The sequence below is a fragment of the Pagrus pagrus genome, assembly GCF_965226575.1.
Source record: "Pagrus pagrus genome assembly, chromosome: 10".
NCBI lineage: Eukaryota > Metazoa > Chordata > Actinopteri > Spariformes > Sparidae > Pagrus > Pagrus pagrus.
In genome coordinates, this window is record NC_140194.1 from 2,524,909 (window position 1) to 2,551,159 (window position 26,251).

At 43.8% G+C, this 26,251-nt stretch overlaps 1 protein-coding gene across 6 annotated transcripts in view; it reads left to right on the forward strand.

Moving 5' to 3' along the window:
- cadps2 (Ca++-dependent secretion activator 2) overlaps positions 1 to 26,251 on the forward strand; it is a 178,785-nt gene that overhangs the window by 147,484 nt on the left and 5,050 nt on the right. For 2 of the 6 annotated variants that reach the window (XM_084363304.1, XM_084363308.1), the window contains 7 exons: positions 416 to 571; positions 948 to 1,095; positions 4,447 to 4,461; positions 8,215 to 8,289; positions 9,003 to 9,086; positions 9,278 to 9,310; positions 18,982 to 19,089. In XM_084363304.1, the coding sequence (XP_084219430.1) occupies positions 416 to 571; positions 948 to 1,095; positions 4,447 to 4,461; positions 8,215 to 8,289; positions 9,003 to 9,086; positions 9,278 to 9,310; positions 18,982 to 19,089 (619 nt within the window). The remainder of the gene's footprint in view (positions 1 to 415; positions 572 to 947; positions 1,096 to 4,446; positions 4,462 to 8,214; positions 8,290 to 9,002; positions 9,087 to 9,277; positions 9,311 to 18,981; positions 19,090 to 26,251) is intronic. The other 4 variants (XM_084363305.1, XM_084363309.1, XM_084363307.1 and 1 more) reach the window with 3 other exon arrangements.

A 26,251-nucleotide genomic window follows, 5' to 3' on the forward strand; every position in this document is an offset into this window, starting at 1 on the left:
CAGGAACAGCTGGGACAAATCCTACTGACTCTACCTTTAACTTTAATAGTCTTTGAATTATATTAATATGACGTGAGCTTCAGTTAGCTTTGACCACAGATGTCCTTCAGAGGGAGACTTTTTACTCTGATACTCTGAGTACATGTCAGAGCCTGTACTCGATTACTTTTACTGGAGTAAAGAAGCTGTATCAGTACTTCTACTTTTACCAGAGTATCCGTATCAACAGTATCACCAGCTCACAGTCTCATATTTAGGTTTGCTGTAGTTGTAGTTTCACTTTGATTCACAGTTAAAACGTCTGTGCTGAAGAAGAGCAGAGATCCTCACACAGAGTTAGACTTCATGTAAAAGCGTTTGTGTTGTCGTCATGTTTGAGATACTCGGCTCATCACGCTCTTCATCCTCCCTGCAGTAACGGCTCGGCCACCTCCGAGGATTTGTTCTGGAAGCTGGATGCTCTGCAGATGTTCGTGCTGGACCTCCACTGGCCGGAGCCCGAGTTCGCCAAACATCTGGAGCAGAGGCTCAAACTGATGGCCAGCGACATGATGGAGGCCTGCGTCAAGAGGTCAGACTGAGAGGTCCCCACAGCTGGATCAGAACCTCCACATCTGTCTGGATCCATCTCGCTCCTTCTTTCTGTCTTTATTCTTGTAAAAATACGTTTTAACACTACGAATACAGAATATAACCCAGTAAACACACACAGATATGAACCTCCAGTGATTCACAACCTCAACAAGTATGAATGTGACTCATTTCTAACCTGAGAACCTCTCAAAGCTCAACAAACTCTGAAGGTTCCTGATATAATAGTTAATGAGATGTTTCTGTTCCCTTTTTTTAAACGCTACAATAAAAACTTTCACAAAAATGTGCCACAGTTTTACAAAAAGGCATCAAACTTCAGTCATAAAAACATTTTTTTATTTCTTGTCCCACAGAACAAAATCTGCATTTGATGCCAAAATGCAGAAAGCGAGTAAGTCGACGGACTTCAGGGTGCCGCTGTCGGTCTGCACCATGTTCAACGTGCTGATGGACGCCAAGAAGCAGTGCTCCAAACTCTGCGTGCTGGACACCGGTCAGGAGGTGAGCCGACGGTCACATGACTGATTACACGCCGTCACGTCGGGGATGTGACGTCATCACAGCGTCCATATGTTTGGATTTTAAACCGTTGCATTACAGACGTGTCACTGCAGCAAAAAGCATTAGTGTGAATCAAGGTTTTATCTGTGATTAGAGGATCGTTCTGTGGAGGATTGTTCAGTCAAGTGAGCAAATTCTCAGTTTCCAAGTCAACCAGAAGTGAATCGCTTTAATTGCAGCGATTCAGCTGAACTGAACTCATTTCACCCTTATTCAGCCGTATCCTGTCTCGATTCACAAAACTAACACCCACTCCTAAAAAATGACCTGAAACAAGAGAAGGATCTGCACATTGCCTGATTTTGGTTTTCTTTTAAAAAAGAGCCTGAAGAAATCACTCACGATGGATGTTTGTATTTTTCAGTTCGCCTCTTACATTTCACCATCAGAGCGTCGTTGTGTGCGAGCTTTTAAAAACCCTCCGTCGTCTTTTATTTTCAGCCTCGCACCGAAAGCGGGTCGAGTCAAACTGTCAGATCAAGCCACTAAAACGTGACTGTTTCCCTCCAAACATCCGGCAGATGTGGAGTTCAGGTGTATTTGTGTTCACTTGAAACGGCCAAACGCTCGACACGAGCTGTTAAATGGATGACCGTGAAGCCTGTGTGAGGCGGCAGCCTTGGCGTCGCTGAGAGCGAAACCCTTGGCCGCCGGCAGTCTTGACAGAGAGCTAAGCTCGCTGTTCTCTTAACCTTCAGCTGCCTCTCTTCTGCAGCTTCCACCACTAGAAAACACCGTGTGTCCATTTATTCCTGCTGACAAACACTGAATATCTGCCTGCACAGAGACGCTCTACACACCAGCCTCATGCACAAACAGCCTGGTTCTGGTTTTATACTGACCGGGTTCATTCAACAGTTTCAACAAGACAGAGCAGGATTTTAATATATTCAGGAAAGTGCTGCCTCGTCATATAAAAATATAACCTTTATCGTTCTTTTCGTTAAGTGCTGTAATTATTATTTAATGAATAGATTTAGTTCATATTAAAATGTAAATACAACAGAAATAATATGCAAACATGCAGCATGTTACTGTTGTAGTTGATCGAAGTGGAGCTGAGTTCAACTCATTTATACAAAGTTTATAAGCTCGTCATAAACGTGTACTGTATTAAAATCTCTTGGGTGTTGAATAAAGATGGTGAGGTTGATTTAACTCCTCGGGGTTTGTTTGTGATCGGCCAATACCAGCTGATAATACTGACCCTGTACATCGGTCGGGCTCTTGACCACAACACTGGATTCAAGCAGTTAGATTAGATGAACCTCGCTTCTCCCCGGAAAATGAAGGCTGACTGGTGACCCATCAGGCTGGCACCGCTTCCATTATCGAGTAAATGAATGAATAGACGCAGTTCTTGTCCGACTGTTTACTCTGAGCAAAACGGAAATCAATCCAGTTGTCTTCATGACAGCGGCAGCGTCAATAATACCACCCGGAAACGCTAAAGCTAAAGCTGTTAAAACGTGTGGTGGAGTAAAAAGTTACATCAATTCTTTCCTCTGAATTGTCGTGTTGCAACACAACATCTCTGCTTGGCCAACCCACTCCACACACCACAGATAAATAGACAATAAAGCTAACAATAAGTCGGAACAACAAAATAAAGATGGACACATTCACGTTAAAAAGAAAATAAAGATCTGTCTGATGAATATCTACAGTAGCCTTTACGTGCACGGTGTGTATGCTGAGTATACAGGACAAGGTCACGGTCTTTGTTTATTGTTCATGCAGACCAAGAATGCTCTCCATGTTTTCAGGAATATCTGCCTCCATCCTCAGAGTTGAATACAACTCATTCATAGCTTCATTCATAGCTTCATTCATAGCTTCATTCACAGCTGCCATCCAGAGTTTAAATGACGAAGGTGTGGCTGATTTCTATTATCTAAAGAGGTTAAACTCCAGCAACTCTCGCAGTGTGTATAGACTGAAGAACTTTATTATCAGACCAACGCGTTGCAGCTTGTGGCCGGCATCGGGTCACAGGGAAGCACATTACAAACAATATACAGATAGAAAGAAAAATAAAAAGGCACATTTCCATTTTCTCACAGAAGCTCAATCAGAATAAAAATGCCTCATGTAACCACCTCAGTCGGAAGAGACGGATCCGATCAGGCTGGACGATCGTTACCGTTTCATCACCTTTCCTGTCGTATTGTGTCACACTGCAGGACGGTAAGGTTAGCTAGGAAGTGGCTGAATGCTAACATTAGCTGTTATCTATCGGAAAGCTAACGGGTCATCACATGTGTTGTTTTATCTTGACATGCGGCCCGATGTCTCTCACCGTCCGTTGACTTTTTCAGTCGCCGATCAGTCAGGAAGCAGTGGAGTGATAACAACTCTCAGATTCACAGCGTTTATAGGATTTGCAAACCTGGAACAGAGCAGTACGACATCTGAACACCCCGAGTGTGATTCCTGAGGAAAATGGCCGCTGTTTAAGAATGGTCCATGGAAGCAACGAGAGATCAGAAGTCAAAGGAACAGCATTCAGAAAATAGATACATCAGATATCTGCATGAACCAAGGAAGAGTGTGATTGTAAGGAAGCGATGCTGTGTGCGGTGTGATAACAGATTTAACATCTTGAACAGAGATGTCAACGAATATGTAAGCTTTGAGCATTTTGTATCCGTCCACTTAAAAAACGGCCTAAACTGATTTCATGAAGTCCATTTGGGTTTCCAAACACAACAAACCTCCGTTTGTGTTAAACGCTTCATTCAGCCTGTCGGGCTGAAGTTCATTCAGCCTAAAAACTCCATCTGAATAACCTTGATGATTAAATGTTCAGAGTGTTTGATCGAAGACATCATTCTGAGGAGTTTTCAAAAGGAGAAAAGCTTTTACAACTTGCCGGCTTTCTGCTGGTTTTTTACATGTTCCTTTTTTTTTTTCAGCCGACCGTCGGAGATGTTTCAGGAACAACTGAGACTGATAACGATAATATTTGGGTTTATATCTCAGAAAGTGTTTGCACGCTCTGACAATTACCGAGTTTCACAATAAAATGTGTTTCTTTTGTTGGACAAAATGACTTTTTGACATCAAGTGTTTGATTCAAGGTCCAAATCATGATGGAAATGAAAAGTAGTTAAACTATGGAAAGACATTTGTGTGAAGATAATTTCTTTTTCCTTATATATTTGAATGAAATATTATTTTTTTGGGATTTAAAATTTGTTTGGTTGATTGTGTTTACCCTCTTTTCTTTGTCTCATGTCCTCGTCTGTCCCTCATGTCCATGTGTCCCGCACATCATTGTTTGAATCCCAGATTGACAAACAATGGGTAAGTTCCTCCATCGCCTCATCGCCTTTTTTCCCCTCTCACCCTTCTCCACATGAGCTCCACCAAAACACAAACCTTCCATCAGTCAGTGAGTCATTTCAGCTTCCTTACAACCTTTTTATGGACAGTGGTGTCGACTTGTGGTCCTGGAGAGTCCCAGCACTGCATATGTTCAAGCTTTCCTCATTCTGCTCACACCTGAATATAGCTCTTGATTGACTGAACACAACCAATCCAGCTAATTAAGTTTAGATGAAGCAGCAGAAATAGAAAACACGCAGTGCTCGGCCTCTCCAGGCAACCCAATCACCAGAATGAATGTTGGCTGAGTATGTTTCTGAAAAACCACAGGTAAGTTCAGTGTTAACGTCTCTTTATGTTGGACTTTACGTTTGTTTGGGTTTAATTTTGTATTCTTCTCTTGTCACCACGCTGTGCTTATGCTCTGAAAAGAAAAACATCATGGTTTGGCTGGAAATATCTGTTTTGGTTGCCATAATAACATCTAGTGATGGTCTGCCTTCCTGTGAAAAATAGCCGGTTTCGGTCGCCACTAAAACATCTGGAAATGTCCCCAAACTCAAACTGCAATCAGCCTTTGTGCCTTGTCAAATACCTGTTTCGGTCACCACAAAAATGTCAGGAGATGGTCCGACTTCCCAAGAAAATCACCCAGTTTTGGTCGCCACTAAAACTGCTGGAAGTAATAATAATAATAATAATAATGCATGTTATTTAAAGGCGCCTTTCAAAGCACTCAAGGTCACCACGCATAGCAACAACGATACAACAAAAAAGAAAATCAGAAAACATTTTAGTGCAATTGTGAAAGGTAGGTAAATAAATAAATAAATATGGATGTGGGATTACATAGTGCAGTAATAGAAAACAGGCAAGGGTGTGGTTGTATGATTAGTCTGACACAGAACAAGCCACTCGGAATAAGTGCGTTTTCAGGCGGGATTTAAAGGTGGAGACGGTGTCGGAAGTGCGAATGTCTGGTGGGAGAGCGTTCAAAGGCTGGGGGCAGAACGTAGATGGAAGTATGCAGACCGGGTAACCTTATTGATGTGGGCTTCATAGGTTAAGGTGCCGTCCAGGATGACACCCAGGCTGTTTACCTGAGGTGATGGTGGGACAGTGGAATTGTCTATGGACATGGAGAAGGGGTTGTGTTTTGCTAGGGTGGTTCTGGTACCAACGAGGAGGACCTCTGGTTTTGTTGCTGTTCAGTTTAAGGAAGTTGACTGAGAACCGTGATTTAATTTCCAGTAGGCAGTTGGATAGAGCTGTCGGTGGTAGAGTGGAGGTAGGCTTGGTGGAAATATAGAGCTGGGTATCGTCAGCATAGCAGTGGAATTGAATATGAAATTTCCTGAGAATGTGTCCAAGGGGCAGAAGATAAATAGTGAACAGTGTCCTCACAGACTTAAACTGCAGTCGGCTGTTTGTCAGCCTTGTTGGCCTATAACATCACCTTCCCCTCCAGCTCCTGATGTGAAAGTCCACTAACAAGCAGATGATGATATCGTGATACGCCACATTTGAATAAGACATAAAATTAAAACTATTTTTATGGTGTAGATGCTGTTGTATGCTGTAGATAAATTGAGGAGTAAAGAAGCTGCTCTGCAGTCCGGTGGTACGGCACTTGTCCCCAGGGGGCGCCAGAATAATATAATATAATAATAACAAAAGTTTCTTGTTATTTAAGTCGGCAATTGGCAAAACTACAATGTCACATCTGTCTTGCAATGAATTATGGGTAATTTAATCAGTGAAGTCCGCTAAAGTCTGGACTCCCCTTGAAGTCTGCAGAAAGTCTGTTTGAGGCCCCTCGTGGACTGAATAAACTGTGGACACTCGTGGACTCTGATAACATCAGTAGCCAACAATGCATGTAGCAGTAAACACTTCGCAGACCTTTAATGTGATTTGACCTGTTATTCTTTGCAGCATTAGGATCCCATTAAGACAAAGGTTGATGGTTTTGGTTTTTGAAGAATAAACCCAAATTAAAACTTTTGTTTTCTGAGTCTCTTCTAACTCCCCCACAGTTCAGATACTGATGTACTCCTGCTCAGAAAGGTGTAAATTATAGGTTACATCTCAACGTATGTGGTGTAACCTGCTCTGCCCTCATTGTAATGTTTGGATCCAACACATTTGTTTCTTTGTGGTCTTAAAACATCCACAGACACTCTTGATTTTCACTGATTCACTTGATGCTCGTTCATGTTCACTCGCCAGTCGGTGCTGTGAATGAGGCCTCCTTACCTCTGACCCCTGACCGGCAGTCTGAAGGGTCTTGAAGAGTCTAGACTTGATCCAAACCTTTGGTGTGGTCAGTTTTCTGCCACGAGTCCTCAAGTGCGTCGAGCTGCAGCAAAGCACTCGGACATACCTGACACCTCAGCGACAAATTCTGCTGCCCCCTCTCGCCTCTCGTTTGTCGGGAAGACGGCGTCCAGACGTCGGGAGTTCAACTGCGAAGCGAGCAGACATCCTGTGAAGAATCTCTACTTGACAGTTTAATCCGGACGAGAAATTCTTCTGCTGGATTGAGGAATTTTTCATTTCATAGACGCGTGTTAAACTCGCGTGATCAGCCGAAATCAATGAAAATGCTAATCGGTCTGTTGTCGTTTTGTTGCTCAGGTCGCTGGAATAGTTTTGTGGGGGGTCATGTTGAAAATGTGACCCAGTTCAGAATCCAAAACATCTCACCGAGCTGAAGTAGCAGCGGTGGCTGCAGCTCAACGACCAGATAAATGTTTTTAAAAGCAATAATTGTTCTTTTCAGTTTTTGCTGCGCACATGGCAAAGACCAAACAATTTCTTCTGCTCCTCTCTGCTTTTTATGGCGGCCTTTGTAGAAATAAAGGAGGCGAAAGCAGCAATGTTAATTGAGGTAAAAAGAGAAAAAAAGAAAAGCTCTCAAGATTTGCCAAAAAGATTCGGCGTGCTGAAAGAGAGCTGCCATTTTGCGGACTTGTGGAGGGAAAAAAACACAATTAGGGCTGGCGGCGCTGACCTCCCTGGACCCGCAATTTGTCAGCGATCCGTGCGCTTTGTTGATTGAAATTTTTAATTTGGGTGTTCTTTAGACGGCCAGTGAAAGGGCATTGTCGCCAAGAGATGAACTCCCCTGCTGCTGCTGCCATTCAGCGCTCAGCCCCAGCCTTTTTTTCTCCCTCCTTCCTTCAAGGGAAAAGGTGCCATGAATATGTTTTTAGGGGGGGCCAAACGAGACATGAAATGGCGGATTAATTGAATCTTGTGTGAGCCTTTGGTCCTCGCAGCTGGACCGGTGCTTTAGAGAAATACAAGGCTGCTCTAATTGTGGGGAGCCGCACAAAAAGTATCCTTCAGATTCCTTCGCTTTTCCAGCGCGGACGGGAATGTCAGTCAGCCGCATAATGGTCCTATTAGCTGCTTAACTCAGCGGCGTTACACGGATGGGAAGGTTTTTCACGCCTCGCCGTGTCAGGAGGGGTGTGCGTGTGTGCGTGTGTGTGTGTGTGTGTGTGTGTGTGTGTGAAGAATAGATGTTCACATCGAGTGTTGTAGGTTTTTTATTTCTGTCTTTTACAGCACAGACAATGCTGTTGTTCTGTATCAGGGAGGCGAGGAGTCAGTTTTGGCCTTTGTGTCCCATCAGTTTTCTGAAAATAATAAAATATTGCTTTTTGTCCCCCCTCGCTCCCCGTCCCCCCTCCTCCCCCGCCTCCCCCTCCTCCTCCCCCCCTGCAGCAACAGTACCACTCCAAAATAGATGTTCTGATTGACGAGGCGTTCAAAGACATGATTTCTTCCCTCGTTTCAAAGGTAAAACTCTTTTCGCCCTCCAATCAAATCAATTTATTTTTCTGCTGTTTTTGTATTTTCTAATTTTGTGCTTTTTATATATTTATTTATTTTTAAGCCTTTTGTCCGGCTGTTTTCTCTTTGAATCACATTTTTTATTTTTTTATTTCTTTTATTTTTTTGGCTGGATAATGACACATTTAACACGTTTTAACTCAGATTTTTTAAATATGCTCTCTAATTATACTTTTTTTTGTATTCACATGGATTTGTGGGAATTTATTTCTCCTTCATTTCCTTTTCTTGCCTCTTATTCTTTTTATTTATGCTTTAATGTTTTTATTGTATTTTGTTATTATTATTTTTTTTCATTATGTCGTTCAAGGGTAGCTATTATCTTTATTTCTTAATTATATAAATATCATAATTGTTATACATTTAGCATATTTATTTAATTATTTTGAGGCTAAGTTTTAATTGTTTCAAACCATGATGGATGTAAAACACACACGATGTATTTTCTTCCACCAGTGCGGTGAGAATATTTCCACATGTTTCTTGTCCTGTCCCTTCAAAGACTGAACGATAGAAAAACATAGAAATGTAGATTTTAGAAAATTATAGAAACAAGTTGAAATATTCTGACTCAAGAAACTGAGAAGGATGAAAAGTTTCTAAAAAATCTACAACTGAAGCGGTGAACAGTGAATGTGTCTCGTCCTCTCCGTCTGCAGTTTGCCGCTGTTTTAGACGGCGTCCTCTCCAAGCTCTCGAGATACGATGAAGGCACATTCTTCTCTTCAATCCTCTCTTTCACAGTGAGTAGCCATGTTTTTGTTCCTGGAAACAGAGAGCGCCGAGCTGTTTCTTTCACCGCTCACACAGGCAACCTGTTATTTGCTGGAAACCAGATCTTCCCAGCTGAACTTCAGTGTCATTCTTCTTCTTCTTCTTCTTCTTCTTCTTCTTCCTCCCCCCTCTTCCTCCTCCTGCCTCCCCCCCCTGAAAGGTGAAAGCAGCTGCCAAATATGTGGAAGTCCCCGTGAGTCCGTCGATCTGCCTGCTGTTTTTTTATTGTTCACTGTGTCCGTCACAGTCGGTTTCCATATTTGTGTTTCCATTCAGACAGCCGGAGCGTCGGCTGGAGGGTGAAGCAGCCTGGAAATGCAAAGCGGCCGCTCTTTGCATTCAGCCTCAGCCATGTGCTTGTTGTTTTTTTGTTTTTTTTAAGTTTGTCATCATACGGTTGTAAACATGTGTGAAACATAAAGAGGGTTTTTATTCCATCTGCAGCTCCGGAGCCAAAGATCACACAACAAGCCTAATTAATTGCACTCTTGTCCTTGGAGATGTGTTTTGCTGAAGTGTCGGTTTGTGGGCGGCAGCCGCGTTCGGGTGTCGAGCGGTTAATGAACGGCGGCGGCGTGGCAAAGATCAGAGGCTGCGACGAGCGAGCGAGCGAGCGGGAGGAGGAGGAGACGAGGACGCGTACGACGCAGGAGTTAAAGTGTCGAGGTGATGAGGCGTTAACGTTTGGCGGCGTGCAAGGTGTGAAGGAGAGAGAGGTTTAATCTCCAGAATTAGATCTCACAAAGATAAGGTGACCTCTCGTTCTCTCCAAAGTGATTAACAGCTCAAAATTAACAAAGTACAATTCCTCTGTGGTTTGTGTTTTTGCACGTTTTACATTTTCCGTCTCTTTAATATGAATCCTGGCAGATTTTAAAAGCACCCACTGGGATTAAAGATATAAAATCAGTTGTTCCAAACCTCTCAGGCTTCGATCCAAACGGAAAAAAAACACTGCGGAGGAGAAATTCACCCAAAATGGAAAAAGAAAGATTTCTTCTTCCTTTCTCACTAAATGTTTTTGACCACTATAATAAAAATACATCTCCTGTATTTGTGACATTGATGCTCTCAGTTCACTTCTTCCAATTTCAGTTGATTGACAAGTTTCTCAGCCTATCACGCTCACCGGTGGACTCACCCCATCTCAGCTTCAGTCGCCCTCTTTGGCCAAATTAGGAGACGTATCCAGCATCCTCAGAAAGTGCTCTTCACAACTTAAATCCAGCGTCAGTGTCTGAAAGCAGTGACAGTGCAGGGAGCAGGACAGTGGTGGACTCCTTCACGTCCTGTCGCAGACCTGCCACTAACTTTCTGTTTTTGTTTTTTCTCCAGAACCACAAATCTTCCTCCCTAAAACCTTTTCTGGAAATATAATAAGCTAATCCACCCGATGAAGTTAAGGATGCTGTCAGCGCTTTAACATCCGTCTCTGCTTGAGAAGCACTCGAACATCGTTAAGTGTGCGTTGAGTTTGAAAGAGACTAAAGTAAAAGATGTTTAAAAAGGAAGCAGTTAGTCGCTGTTTTCGACTGCAACACAACAGGAGTCAGTCACCTATTCAAAAATGCTCTATTTTTGTTGTAGGTGTGCCATCAGCTTAGCTTAGCATAAAGATTGGAAACCGCTCGCCTGCTTCTGTCCAAAGGAAACAAAGTCCACCTCAAAGATTAACATGTTTTTAACTCTATACAGATTTTAATTCACTCGCGCTACACGTGTCTGAGCGTATTTCTAAGCTTCCAATATGCTTTAATCCGTTTTATGTGCGTAACTGCAGCGATTAGCGCTGAAGCTGCCGCTCTGCTAACACGCTGCTCATGCTACGCCCTCCCTGTGCAGACGACGATGGTTTCCTGATTTTTTATAAAGTCGTAAGAAAGTATCAGGATGTTTCCCGAAGCCTAACCGGGTGTTTTGGTCTCTGATCCGAACAAACGTCAACAAGAGTGATTTTGTTTCTGAAGGCACGAACACATGATGTCGTCCTCACACAGGCTGAAAATATAATCCGTCATTAACGCTGTTTGTCCCCACGGATCGCTTTGATATACTGATAATGTGTGAGTGTTTAAGGATGAGTAATGAAGTCTGCACTCTGTCACACTTTTTAATAAGAAGACTTGGTAAAATGGCGATAAATATGTTTTATGTTGAAACCTTTGTCTAAATTAAGGCCAACGATATACGAAAGCGTGATTAAGTAAATCAAAGACATAATTATCATGTTAACATAATATTCTGGGAGCAGAAAGTCGTTTGAAACTGACTCATCGCCCAGCTGAGATAAAGAGCAGCACAACAGTCTCACCTCGCCTCCTTAATCCTCATCCCCGCCGCGGTACATCCCACCTATCCCAGCATGCTCTCTGGTTCCCGTCCAGACTTCCTCCTCAGCTGCCTCCACCCCTGAAATTATAATGTAACCGCTACCTCGGCCTTTTGGTCTTTTGTGTGGAGGGAACCTGACGCAGGTAAGCCTCTTTTCCAGGTGGGATGAAGAGCATGAGGGGGGGCGGGGCCTCTGCGTCTCCTCGCTGAACGGCTCCGCCCACCACCTTGTCACGAAATCGTGCAGCTTTCTCTGACGACTGCAGCTGGTGACTTCATAGTTTTATATTCTGCGATCAATGTTTTTGTGGCTTTCAACTGCTATGAACTTCGTCCACGCGGACAGGCGTTTCTCTTTCCTGCTTGCTTTTTAACTTAACTATACTTTCTAATAAGCTGCATTTGCTGATGTTTGATCGAACTCCATAAAACTTAAAATGTCACCACAGCCTGCCTGTGTCCACAATAACAGGATATATCACAATACAGTAATCCTTGAAGTTTAATCATTTAGCAGCTTGTCAGTAATCTTGTGCCGATGCTCTGATGAGGTTCAGGCATGTAAACCACTTGGTTAGTGTTCGGAAAACATCATTATTTGGCTCAAAAATACCTGTTTTGGTCGCCTCAGATACGACTGGTCTCATTAAAAATATCCAGCGGTGTCACACTTACAAAAGCTGAAACACAGACTCAAACTACGGTTGCACATTTTATCTTGGCGCCTCGGCTGAGCTCGCATGAGCTAACGAAGAATTAGCTTCGCGGTGGAGACACAGTTTTTAAACTATCTGCTATCTTCAGTTTTAATTGTCATTTAATCTTGACAGTACCTCTCAGCTGTTCCCATCAGAGATAGATCATTTGAGGTTGAAACAAAGGTCTAACGTCACTTCTCGTATCATGTTCCTGTTATTTCGTCTCTCTGCTGTTGTACAGGTGTCAAACCAGGACCAAACACAAAAGTTACTGTAAGACTTTCTTTAATTAAACTTTCCTGTACTCGTAGTGAAGTATTGTACTATGGAGTATAATACGGAGTACTCACACTGTGCAGGGTTGGAGTGGCTCGCTGTGTGTTTCTCACACTGACTCACACGTGTTCAGCAGGTCCGACACGCTCCCGCCTGTACAGCCAAGACACCAGTGACTGACAGCCACACATGCTCGTATCAGACATATGCATCCTGGCAGCGCAGGAACACAAACATTGGACGAGCGATCGTCGTCACTGGCTCCTCACCATCTTCAACACAACACAGTCCTGCAGGGCCGCTGCAAAACGTTTCCGGGGCGCCGAAGCTCCGAGAGGAGATTATTTAAAGACACAATAAGTAATTGTTGTTAGTCCATATGTCCATGTTTGACTCAAGCCTATTAATCAGTCATTACTTGTTCGAAAGCCTAACTCTGAGTCTCTCTCACCCGACCTGGAGTAAATAAATTAATCACGGAGGACGGTCCAGACAGGAAAGTGTCATGAGAAGACTTTTGTTGTGAATTGGCTCTATACAAATAAAGACTGATTGATTGGATGTTTCTGAAGGTGTGGTGTTCAAGACGCTGAACATATGATCTCAGCGTCCACGTTTGAGGCTGCCTGGAGACTTTTGTGTGCTCACAAGAAAGGAGTTGCTCTGTTAAATCAAAGATTAAACAGAGATCATTTGTCTTTTTCCTTTGTAACTCAAAGTCTCTCAGATCGTTTCTCAGAGACTCGTTCCTCCTCGGCCTGAAGAGCTCTCCACGGCCGCACTGACGGCGACGCTGTGTTGAATTTTCATGGCTATCCGGAGAGGTCGGGTGATTGTTGGGCGAGCGTGCACAAAAAGGCACGTCTGAGGATTTTATCTGCCAAATATGCAGATAATTGTTGAACTTATGTACATGAAAGCAGGTAGAAGTGGTGCCGGGCTGCCAGCCTTCATACAGCTGCAGACAGATGGCTGAATGAAGACGGGTTCATTGGGAAGAAGAGGCGCCGTGATGTCAGATCATCGCTGGTCGGTTATGGCGGCCAAAAGAATTCGTGATGACGATATTATCGCGATGCAGATAGAAATTTTGAGAAAAACATTATTAACGTTATATCAGTAATAAAGGAGCAGTCTGTAGTTTTGTTGAAGAAACGTTAATGAGCAGAGAAAGATCTTCACTGACGGATTAACAAACTAAATAATCAACCTACTTTGTTTATATGTGGCGGACCCTGCCACCTTTCTACCTTCAAACAGTGTTCTGGGACCTTATTTTCCTCTGAGAGCAGCTTGTTTATTCACTGAGGGGGAAAAAAAGTGTTATTACCTCATTAGTATTGTAAATATTCAAATTCTGAGTTTGAATTTCTTCTCCGGAGCTACACGGTGCCTCTTTGAATTTAAATCACGGTTATTGACGATAGCGGTTATCAGCGACACCCCTATTGAGAACCAATCTGGTTGTTCTACCTATGACACCGTGCAGTCAACGCTGACATCATGGTATGTGTTTACTTCCGTTTTAATTTGTTGTGATTATGAAGTCAATCTCGTGCTCAGTTATTTTCAACTGGGACAACAGACGCAGTGTGAACGTGAAGTTTAACGAGTCTTTACTGACGCATCATGTCAACGAACACTGACTGTGGACGGACAGAATATTTTATATCTTCTCAGCTGAACTGAAGCATCACAAACACTTGTGTTTTAATCATAGTGGGACTTTTATGCGATGACATGCGAACACATATTTGTACACACGCACAACATGCACCTGGCAGAAGTGAAATGAATCCAGGGCAGGAAACGAGGCCGGCAGCGGTGTGTAATTACCTGGCATTTCACCGCCCTCCTCTTCCTCCCCCCGCTAACCACTCATTATCAACGAGCCTCTCCTCCCCCCCCCCCCCCCCCCCCCACCACCACCACCACCACCACCACCACTTCAAACCATCGACCCCTCCCTGTCTGTATCCGAACACGAACTGCGCTTAATTTTACACTCTCAGTTTTTTTGTTGTGAAATGTTGACGAGCAACCAGGCGGCCATTATCCCGGCGCGGAGGGGATTACTGGTGTTTGGCTACAAGTGAAGAAACAGTGAAGGAGACAAAAACAGGCAGAGAGGGCAGAGCGTGACAAGAGCGCTGAGCTGCTTGTATATGTGTGTGTTTTTTTCCGCCTTTCTTTTCCTCTCGTGTTAAAGTCTTAATCTCCGTGGCTGGAACTGTGCCGGCGTCTCCGATCTGTCATGCTGCTTTGTCAGCTCGTCAGAGCGAGAGAAAAGAGAGGTACATGATTGAGACTAAGCCTTCAGGGGGGTGGGAAAGGGGGGAAATAGATGTCTCAAGTGACAACAAGGGCAGTAATATGTTGCCAGTGACACACACACAAACAGTCTGAGGACAGGTTCCTCTCCTGCGTTCACCCTTTCCACGCTCACACACATTCTTACATTTGATCTTACGCACTCAGTTCTGGCTCCTCCGTCCTCACCACACGTCACCTGCAGTGACGAACATGTGAGAGGCTTTCAGGCACAATTTGAAGTATTGCATTTTTAAAAAAGGTCGATGGAAACTTGAAAAATTAGAAACAGAAAACCTGAATTTTGCAAAAAAGTTTGTGTGTTCGTTTAAGGTCGTTTTTGCGTTAATGCACTTAATGGAAACAACTTTTCAGCTAGCATGGATCTAACAATTAACATGTGGACACCGCTTCAGAGGCAGAGCTCCGTTCATAACTCTGAACGCTGCTCAGCGGCGCATGAAGCCTTCCAAGGGATCTTCCGTGTGGTGAGGCCCATGCAGCGTGTGAACTCGAGACTAATTAGTTAGCTAGTTACTGCGCTAACTTCTTCTTCTTCTGTCAGCTCTATGACGGGTGGCGACCAGCGTAAAGCTGCATCACCGGCAGCGAGCCTGCGAGACATCGTGAGAATGGAAAGGAACGGAAATTGTTGAAGAGGCGCAGGATTATCATCGATGTCAGTAGATCATGACAGCTCTGTAGTTAAAGTCTGAAGTTTCTTCTGCTCTACGAGGAAAAACTATAGCAGCAGATTGAAACAGTCACCTCATCGTTCAGCACGAGTCTGATGTCACCTTCCTCACATTACTGCATTAAGATAACCAGTGATGGAGAGTAACTAAGTACATTTACTCAAGCACTGTACTCAAGTGCAATTTTGAGGTACTTGTACTTGAATATTTCCATTTTCTGTTACTTGCTCTAGATCTTTAGCATTTTCTTTTGCTGATTTTTTTTTTTTTTTTTCAAAATTTGTGTGTAAATTATTAATAATTCTGTTTTAATTTGCTTCTTTATGTATCTACCTGTGTATCATCCACATGTTTATTCACTTTCCCCTTTAATTTTCCCATTTATTCATTCATTTATCCATTTTTAAGTTTATTTATTTATGTTACACTATTCGCACTCATCGCTCAGTCATGATATTGACGATGTCGATCACCATCACTAAACGTCCTGCTGCAGACGTCCCTTCTGTTTGTGTGTTTTTTTCATGTGAATGAAAACTGTGTGAAAATGATGGATAGACGAGCGCCTGTGGACAGAAAACAAAGCCCAGTTTTGAAATGTATCTGTGTTCATGTGGACATGACCTGGAAGTGTCTGCTGGAACCGATCAGAGACAACATGACGAGTCCTGTAACGCACCCGCTGAGACACACGTGCTTCACTCTCGTCAAGATTTCTAATCGTCATTCAACAGCGATACTCGGTCTGCCGCGCTCTCACTTCTCCACTCGCTCCAGAGGATTATGGGGATTCTGACAGGCCCGTCAATCACTGGGCCTGACGCCTCCTCTCTCCGGTTGAGTATAACACCCACAACACCCCTCCTTTTCCTACACACACACACACACACACACACACACACACCAGAAACCCTCGCAGCCATGTGACCCCACTTTAACCCCTGGTTTCTGTCCAGCAGTCTGTCTGAATCACAGCGTCGCTGACTGATCTCAGTCTGTCACTCGCCGTTCGAGGCCTCTGCAGCAGCTGATGAGACTGTTTCTATCAGGAAGTGTTTGACTTTAAAGTCAGAGAGGTTACAGTATCGAATGTTTGACGTTACCGCTTTGGTCGCCACGATCACAAATGGAGTTTGTCTTCCCGACTTCACCACAAAAACGTCCCCAGGTGTCCTTAAAGACGTCCGTCCAGTGGTGCGACGGGAATAGCTGTCGGCTGTTCGGCTGCTTCGTTGGCTGTAATAACGTGAGCGTGATGTGCCACGTTCGGTACAAATGTATCCGTGGCTTTCAGAAACATTAACTGCTAACGTTACATCCCGGCGCCTGGGCTGTGATATCAGTCCAAAAGCGGGAGCAGTGTGTGAACGACCCGGCTGGTCCAGTTTCCCACAGCTGCCTCTTTTCTTGCCAAATCACAAACTCCAAATTCAGACACTCGCTCGTGATCAAAGTGACAGAAGACGATTGAGTTCACTGTCGAGATCCAGTCCTTTTTTTTCCCCCTCCATTAGCATGTGACAGTTTGTGTTACTTTTGTGTTGTCTTTGACAAACAAAAGGTTACAGTCCCAAATTTATAATCAGTCTCCAACCTGCCTTTTGCCTTTAAGTGAAGCCAAAAGGTTTCTGGGCTTCTTGAGGCTCCATTTCCTTGTGTTTCCACGAGGGACCTGACGTGCCATGCTCAGCGGCGCTGTAGCAGAACAACAACCCCCCCGGGGGCCGACGCATGCCGGCTCAGAGAAAACGAGTGTGAAAGATGTCAAAGCAATTACAATAAGCATTACAGTTGTAATCTCCCCTGACAACAGGGAGTGTGAATGAAAAGGGTTTTACCCACTTCTCCTGCCTCTGGCCTCTCCCCGCCAAACAAACTGCTGCTGCCACAGCAGTTAATGTTTCCGCCGGTGAAACAGCTCCAGCAGCGTCTTGTTACTCCCAACACGGAGACGGTAGATTATTATTTTTCTTCTTTTCACCCAGGAAGCAGCAGGTGATGCTGAACACTTGTTCCCTGTGTTGTGGCGTGTAAACCAGTGTTATCCTCAGTCTGGTGGTGTCCGTGAGGAAAATGCTTTTAAAATCATTGCTCACATTATCCGCTCTGTGCTCAGCATACGTATGTTTTTTCATTCACATCCGTTATTTACAAAACGTGTTCACATAAATTATTTGTTTAAGTTTGTACCTGCAGGTCTGTGCTTGAATCAGGCGCTTGAATTTTTGCACACGTTTGCGATGTTTGTCTGAGCACTGGACGGCTAAAGTGTTTACAGCTGGTGAATAACCACAGCGGAAAGACGTCTGTCACAAATCAGACATATGTGACTAAGGGACACTGTCACTGTCTCCCTGGAGACACTTTCCCTGTATTTTGTACAACTTGGCACTGTGATCCCAGGTTTCTGTAACAGTTTCTGTAACTACGAACAAAACTCTGCATGTCATAATAATATTTAGACCTGAAAATTATGTCTTTGCACACAAACGCTGCACACAGCTCAGAACAGTAGCAGCACGCTAAGCTAACGTAACATGAACCAGACACAATAACACCTCAATATAACATGCGACCAGCTAAACCTGCCTTGGCTTATGATCAAAAACAAGCGAGTTAAAATCTTGCAAGTACAATAACACAATATATACTGTATAACGTTAGCAAACCAGCTAATATTGCTTACTATTCAACAACAATAAGTCCAGCTCAGTGTCAGTCTGCAGCCTTTTATTTAGCAAAGCAATCACTAGCGACTAAAAGCCACTTTTGTAAGACAATATTTTGTCTTGCCTCTCGCTCTGTCACCGTCTGTTTTTCTCTTCTTTTTTTCTCCGTCAGCGTCCTCTTCGGTCTCTTCACCTCGAACAAACCTAAACCTAATCATCGACATCAACGAGAGTTGTTGCACCCTCTTTTCTTGTTTTCACCCTCGTATAGGTCATCAAAATAATGTTTTGCAGGTAAAACGGTTGCTACATAATGAAAGAAAATTGACCCTGAGAGAGACGTTCACATGTCACTGTGCAACACGATTATTGTTTCAGAAGTTATAAAACTAAACGGGCTCAGGAACACTTTGTAAAACTATTGTCAGTTAAACAGTTTGTCCACAAAATGATTGAATTCTGCTTTTATTGACATTTTATATAAAACATCCCAACAACCACAAAGACAGGTGGTGGGTTCAGGTCTGTTGGAGCCGTTGGAGGTGTGAGCGCCGGGCTTTGAGTACGTCTCACCTCAGAAAGAGACTGCGTGGAGATACAGAAGCTAGTTGAACAGAGCTGATGGGAGCGATGGCGGGACTTGTTGTTGTTTGTTTGCTCTTGACATTATCTTCTGGGGGTCTGTTCCATCTCACTGTGATCACACAACACTGCTGCTGAGTTCAAGCTTCACTGTTGTTCGTGCAGTGAAACGTGCACCATGAACACCAGCCACGTTCACATCTTCAACACCAGGCTGTGACTGTGTGGCGTTTTAACTCCATATTCAGCCTCCACCCGCGTTGGAGTCGTCTTCAGGTTCTGACTGTGTCGTCTCTCCTGCAGAAACCGGGGATGGATCTGGCCGACACCTACATCACCTTCGTCCGGCAGAACCAGGACATCCTCCGAGACCGCGTCAACGACGAGCTCTACATCGAGAAGGTGTTCGACGTGAGTGCTGATTCTTGTTTTGAAAGACAATTACAGGTCATTTTGTAGTTTGGGCCGTCGTTTCTATCAGTAATAATAACATTAATCTCAATCAGAGATCAGAGATTGAAAGCAAACGGAAACTCGATCCAAATAATCTAAACCACTTTATTTGGAGGTCAAACTGAAAGTCAGCACACCTGAAATTTCACCAATTATCCGTCATAACAATTAAAAGTGTACAGAGTTGAAACACAGATGGTTGTAACAGATGCATTTCATACAGAAGACACGCAGGTCTCCTCACACACCTTAGATCCATATAATGCCGCTTAAAACTGCCTATTGACTCCATTCTCCCTTCATGCAGTCTGTGATTTTCATCTGCATTAACTTGTAGGTCCCTGATGTCATGTTTCACGTCACAGATGCACAGAAACAGTTGTAACAGAAGAGAAAACAACAGCAGACCCACTGTGAGAAGAAGAAGCGTCTGTAAAACGGTGGATAAACTATTTTGAGCGTCACAACCCCCGAGAAATTACTCGTTTCACTGTCAGAACTCGAGCCATTCGGTCCAATAACATTTGGAAAGTCTAGAAGAGCGATTAAATTATTTCACCCCCCTCAAGTTAGTCGGGCACTTAACCAGAAGTTAAGAAACCCGTGTCTACTGCAGAGTCAGGTGACCCGGGTGTGAATGCAGATTGAATATTTACATTGTTTGAATGAAAGTTCAAATTTCAAAATAAAATGTGACGGCCCGATGCTTCATCATGTAAGTACACGTGGGAAAAGCAGTTTACGGTTGTACGGTCCGAAATACGTAAGAAGCTGCACGAACACAGCGCGTCGAAGAGGACGAGACAAAGAAAGCAAACAGATCAACATAATCAAATAATGCAAACATATCTCAAAAATAACAACTGGAAAGACGAAAATGTGCCAAAAAAACCCTCAAATAAAATACAAAATAAGAAAGCAGTCGTGTCTGCAGGTGTGAGGAGACGTTACAAACAAGAGAAACAAATCATCTTAATGACTTAATGACTTCTTGACCTAAAGTATGACGTCACAACAACACATTTAAAAGATGCTCTTTGAGTGTTTATAAAGACGACATCAGCCATGACCCGCTTATGAAATATTCAGAGCCGTGCTGCTTGTGACAAAAAAAGCAGAGAGGAGCGGTGTTAATGAGAGTGGAAGTGGCAGCAGTGATGGCTTTCCCTCCCGTCAGCCGGCTGTGAGCTCTGCTGCAGCTGAACGAGGACATAATAAAGGTGGATTCACCTGCGAGCTGCGTTCACGGCCTCATCAGACAAAAAACACACTGAAGAGCAACGTTTCCTCTCACTCGGATAAATAAGGGATAATGAGAAAACTTTTTTTTTTTTCTTACCATCTTGAAATATTGTCACCGTTCAAATTCAATTCCATTTTCTGTCGAGCTACAAACATTTTCAGGTCCACAGAGCGTTTCTGATGAATTTCACTTGAAGTATAAAATACTGATGCAGCTTCCAGGTCTGAAAAGTGAAGCCGATGCCGAGGTGCCTTAAATCTGAGCTCTTTCTGACGGCCAGCACGGGGGCGACTCCCCTGGTTGCAAAATCGAATTGTATCTAAGCTTATGGGAAAATGACCCTACTTCTCACTTGAGTTATTACCTCAGTTCACAGTTTGCATCGTACAGAGGGCAAAATTATTGTATATATATACGACAACGCTGAAGAGATGATGACACGGAAAAAAAGGTTAAAGAGGTCGTATTCTGCTTTTTGGGTTTTTCGCCTTTCTTTTATTGTGTCGTGTAGCATTTTTGCTACGCTGCTGCACTGCCTGAAGCGCCTGGTTTGGAGACGAGCCTTTACTTCCGTAACCTACGTGCGTCACTGTGTAACAAGCGTTATATAAATATATATATTTATTATAAAATATAAACACTCCAGTCCGTCAGCAGACATCCAGCTGCTGCTGCTGTAGCGGCGTTATTTTAGATCACACTACCTTGCTCAGCATGACCCGCCCTACTCTGCTTCTGATTGGCTACATCCTGCCCGTTAAGTAATGCGCATGTGCAACTCCCACCAAAGATTGAACAGAGGCGGGATGTCTCACTCTGTAGCTGAAACGGAGCGTTTAAGACACAGTGCGTAAAGGGATGCTGCAGCGATGCACCGTATGAGAAAAATAATGTGTTTTTTGGGAAATTAAAGTATGTAAACTTTTTCTACTAGGAACCCCGAATAAAAGTATGAACCTGAAAATTAGCACCATATGACCTCTTTAAAGTGTCTGTATACATTTTAAAATGCACTGCAAATGGAAATTTGACAATAAGCTGTTCTGGTATCTGATCTTTTCATACGCTTGTATGAAAACACACTGTGCTAATAAAAATCTCTACAAATGGAGCTCACAGTCAGGTGTTTGTGCTGTTGGTGCGAGCTTTGATTCTCCACTTTCGGAGCAGCAGCAGGTCTCTTTGAGGCTGAAAACACAGACTGCTTCTGTTGACCTGTTTATCACTTAGGAAACACCGAGAGCTGTCGGCTCGCTCTGCAGGAGCTGCACACACACACACACACACACACACACACCTCCACCCATCCACCCATCCACCCCTCCATCCTACGCTGTCCGTTTGCTTCACCGTCCGCCCCCCCTCCACGATTCAGATTTATAAGAATATTTTAGCGCCGAGTTGCCAAACACGCCTCAGCTCGCCGCCGTGAGTCAATGCAGCGGACATGGCGGCTCAGACCTTCGTACACATTAGCAGCACGAAGCAGAGCGATGGATTTCTGCCACCTGCCGCCTCCTCTGAGGGTTCGGGAGTATTGTGGCTGAAGCTCGAGCTGCACTGTGCTGATCCGTGTGTGTGTGCGTGTGTGCGTGCGTGCGTGTGTGTGTGTGTGTGTGTGTGTGTGTGTGTGTGTGTGTGTGTGTGTGTGTGTGTTAAAAGAGGGTGTGTTGGGGGGGGTGAGGAGAATGAGTCTAATGGAGCTCAGAAGCGCCCAGTCATGCACCAACGAGGAGGTGACGGCGGGGCCTCAAAGTGTCTCCACTCAGCCCTTCAACATGTATCACACACACACACACACACACACACACACACACACATACAGTTAGTGTGTAACAAAGAAAGTAAACCTGTGTTCATACAGCAGCATCGGGCCTCCTGCCAGGAGCATTATGGGTATGCAGTCGACTTGTTTATGTGCGTCTGAAGGAGTCGAACTCAAATTCATTTAAGGCGCCTTTTCTTTAAACAAAAAGGGTTTGACGCCGCCGACGGATAGAAAGAAGAAGAAGAAGAAGAAGAAGAAGAGGCTGTTAAAGCGAGCGACGTGACGAGAAACAGGACGAAGATGAGCTGATGTAAACGTGTCTGTGATTTATTTTTTGTTTGCTCTTCGTGTGCATGCTCACATGCGCCTGTCCGTCTATTTGTCTACAAGTGCTCACCAGGGAACGTCTTTGTGTGGATGAGGAGTGTGATACACATGCCCACACACACACACACACACACACACACACACACACACACACACACACACACACACACACTCCATCCTCTTCACATTAGGAGCCAAATAACCTTGATGAAGCAGCTGACAAGGACGCTGCAAAAAAAAAAAAGAGAGAGAGAGCGAGATGTGGATCTCTTGACATGAAATCATTTAATCTCAGATTTGGCCTTCGAGAGTGATTTTTTTTTTTTAATAACATAAAATGTTTAACATTGTGCCAGTTTCCTTCTGTCGTAGTTTGGTTTACATTTCGGACTGCGTCAGAAATCAAAGACAGGACTGGAAGGCAGCGTGGTGACATGACAAGAAATCACACGTGCAGATAGTTTCATCCTCTTCGTTATCCCTTTGAGAAAACACAATTGTAGGACCTCAGATGAAACCTCAAGGACAAAATTCTTCCTTTGAGCTCGACTGCGAGCATCATTTTATCTACATTCACGAATGTCAGCATCTTAAAACAAGAAAATCAAGAACATGACACCTGATCTCAACAGAAAGGGACTTAGAAGTTCAAATTACTTTGAATTTTCAAGAACATTTCCTTCTTTCTGCTAAAACCAGAATATGTGTCAAATGTTTAAATGACATCATTACTGTGACACCATCAGGGAAGCACCCTCCCCTCCTTTAATCATATCGTTCCTGACAGGACTAATGCAGACCCACAACGCTGTGCAGACCAGCCTCCACCCTCCTCCCCTCCCCCCTGCATATTCCCTCCATCTGTTTTCACTCTCGTCCTCTAATCAGCTCAATTAAGGAGCGTCTTCGTACTCAATTTCCACGTCGGTTAACGCGGCTCGCGAGGCGACCGTCAGGCAGCTGATTAGCCCGATCTGAGGAAAAACTCGCCTCCCAGAGACTCAAATAAACGTTTCACCGAGCGGGTGAGGAGAGGGGGGGAGGAAGACGGAAATCAGAAGAAAATCATCACAGGAGCAGCAAATATCATCCAGTAATTTCAACATCCTCGAGCAGCTGTTAACTCAGCGAGATGATTAGCATACGACACGGAGTCCAGCGTTAAAAAAATATTTAATGTGGAGAGTGAGAGGAGGAGGGAGGGATGGAGGAGGGAGGGAGGGGGAGGAAGAAATGCCAATAACGGCCAGAATCGGTGAAACTGTCCTCCACACGCTCACATGTAAGGATATGAAAATGTTCAGGACATGACGGCAGATCAGAGCGCTTCATATAATCTGTAAAAAATGTCAAAATAAAGAAAAACAGACACCAAAACAAGGTGCATTAAAACGTAAGTCAGCAAATTTAATCGCACACGTCATCACATTATTTAGTGGGAGAGCGCTGATGTGCATTTCTTGGATGAATACATTATTATTATTATCTGTTATATCAGATGTGTTCAAACATCTGGGACGAGATGTGATCGCCGTCAAAGTCAAAGGACAAGAAGACACAAGTAGAATCAAATTTGCTGTGGAAGGATGAATCTGAAGTTGCGTCAAATTATCGTCTCGAGGACTCGTCTGCCTCGTCTTCATCAGTTCACAGGAACAAGAAGAAAATGGTGGAATCAGTTAAACAACTCTGGTTTTAGCATCTGCAGTTAGCATTAGCTGAAGAGGGCGAATGAACACAAACTGCAAACTGCAAACTGCAAACTGCGAATTCAAAAGTGAATTCACGATGACGATGTGATCGAGATATCTGTAAAGATTTGAAAAAAAATGGCAGCGATAAAACCTGTCTTTAACTGTGTGTGTGTGTGTGTGTGTGTGTGTGTGTTGTCTCTTTTTTTTGCTGATCAGCTGTGATTACTATAAAATTTTCACATTCACAAAGTAACACACGAGTTAACATCATTTTCAGAAAGCAAAGCATCCGGCTCTGTTCTCTCCGGACAGAGAAGAAATAAATAATAAAATCAGACCTGTGATTAAACTCGAATCCTCGTTTGTACGTCAACATACATTTTCTAGCAATTAGTTGTAACTGAACAACTTGGACTGGGTGAAAAAAAACTGCTTCATTACTTTGACATAATTAAAAGGAGCCAGTGTGAAGGAGGTCAAAGTTCGTTCCCACAATAGATGTAATCAAATATTTGCGTGACCCTCGAATGATCACGGACGTGTTTTGGCTTTTGTCAAGTGTATGAAAATACCCTTTGGACTGTTTTTTCTCCGTTAAATTGGAAGATAATTACAGTTCTTGTCAGTGTGAAATTAAGTCTGCCGGCGGCTCTTGAAGCAGATCTGAATATTACGGGTCATTACTGTGTCAGAGCAATTTTCCCCGAGCATTCTTGTTTGACTGGTAACTGAATAAAGCCACCCGATGTGTGCATTTTACCAGCAGAGTGTTGAATGCTGCTGTAAGTGAGGATCGCTCCTCAGGTGAGGAAAGGTGCGTTTGATTTCCCTGCAGCTGTGGCCTGGTGGCGGGAGGTGTGAAGGAAGAGCATTTAATGAAATCTACAAAGACGGAGCCTGATATTTTTTTCCCTCCGCTGAAGGTCGAAGCAGAGCCGTGAACTCTTCCCTTGACGTGCAGCATTCAGGAGTTTTCCAGTAAATTGATGCTTTTTGAATAAGTAAATGTTTTCACCTTTTTGAGTTTTGCCGTTTGGATGCCACACATCCTCCGACCTCGTGTTGTAGTGCTGTCAGCGTGACTGAAGCGAGGCGTTTTCGAAAGCTGGCGGCAAGCAAGCGGGCGGTCATCTGAACTCCTCGGCGAACGCACGGGAGTGACGGCCATGAGCGATCCCTGCTCAGAGTGCGACTGTGACGGCATCAACATAATGTCCTTTTTATTTATATCATTTTTCCAGGATGTTTGTAGCCTCTGAATGAAGCTGCTTTCTGGCAGTCTGAAGTTAAATCCTGCTATTAGAAAATCTGTTACACTGACTGATTTAATTAGCTTCACTTTAAAGGGTGAGTTTGTGTTTTTAGACTGCAATTCCTCTAATGCCTAATAAGTGTGTTGAAGTGAATTGGAAAAAACCCAACTTCTTACCCACTTCTCCCAGGTTGAGTTTTGGTTACAATTTGAGATTCATTTCACAGTTACTGAGCCATTTAGTGTTTCTGTAGCTTCGGTAACGAAGGTACAGAACTAATTAAAAGTTGAGATCTGGAAACACAGCGACCCTTAATAAAAGTATGTCCGATGGGTGACGTCACCGTGTCACAGCGCTTTGTGGACTGTCGTTTTGACCTCCTTGAGTTTGGCATCACGGCCGTCGCCATCTTTTTGGAGCCAGAAGTGACCATATTTGGACAAGAGGGCGGATCTGGGGAGGATATCCTGATCGTATCTGGCTGAGAGCTCGAGGACACGCAGTGGTAGCCACACCTTAGATCGTATCCTGCTTTATCGTCTATTCTGCTCTAAAGAGCACCATAATTTACAGAATGGTCATTCTGCACCAACTCACCAACATCCAGAACTTTTTCCCGGGTATCTGGAGTACAGCTGTATGATTTTGCGAGGTCCCATGAATTTGATTTAAGTGTCAAGATTCATTATTTCTAGAAAATCCATGACATGAACTGAGCGGTCCTCGTTGAGTTTGAATGAAATGACCCAAAATGAACATCATGCTGTATTGACGAAGACTTGAAACAAGCGATCGAGACCATAAACTCATAAGGAAACTGTTTACTGTGGTAATA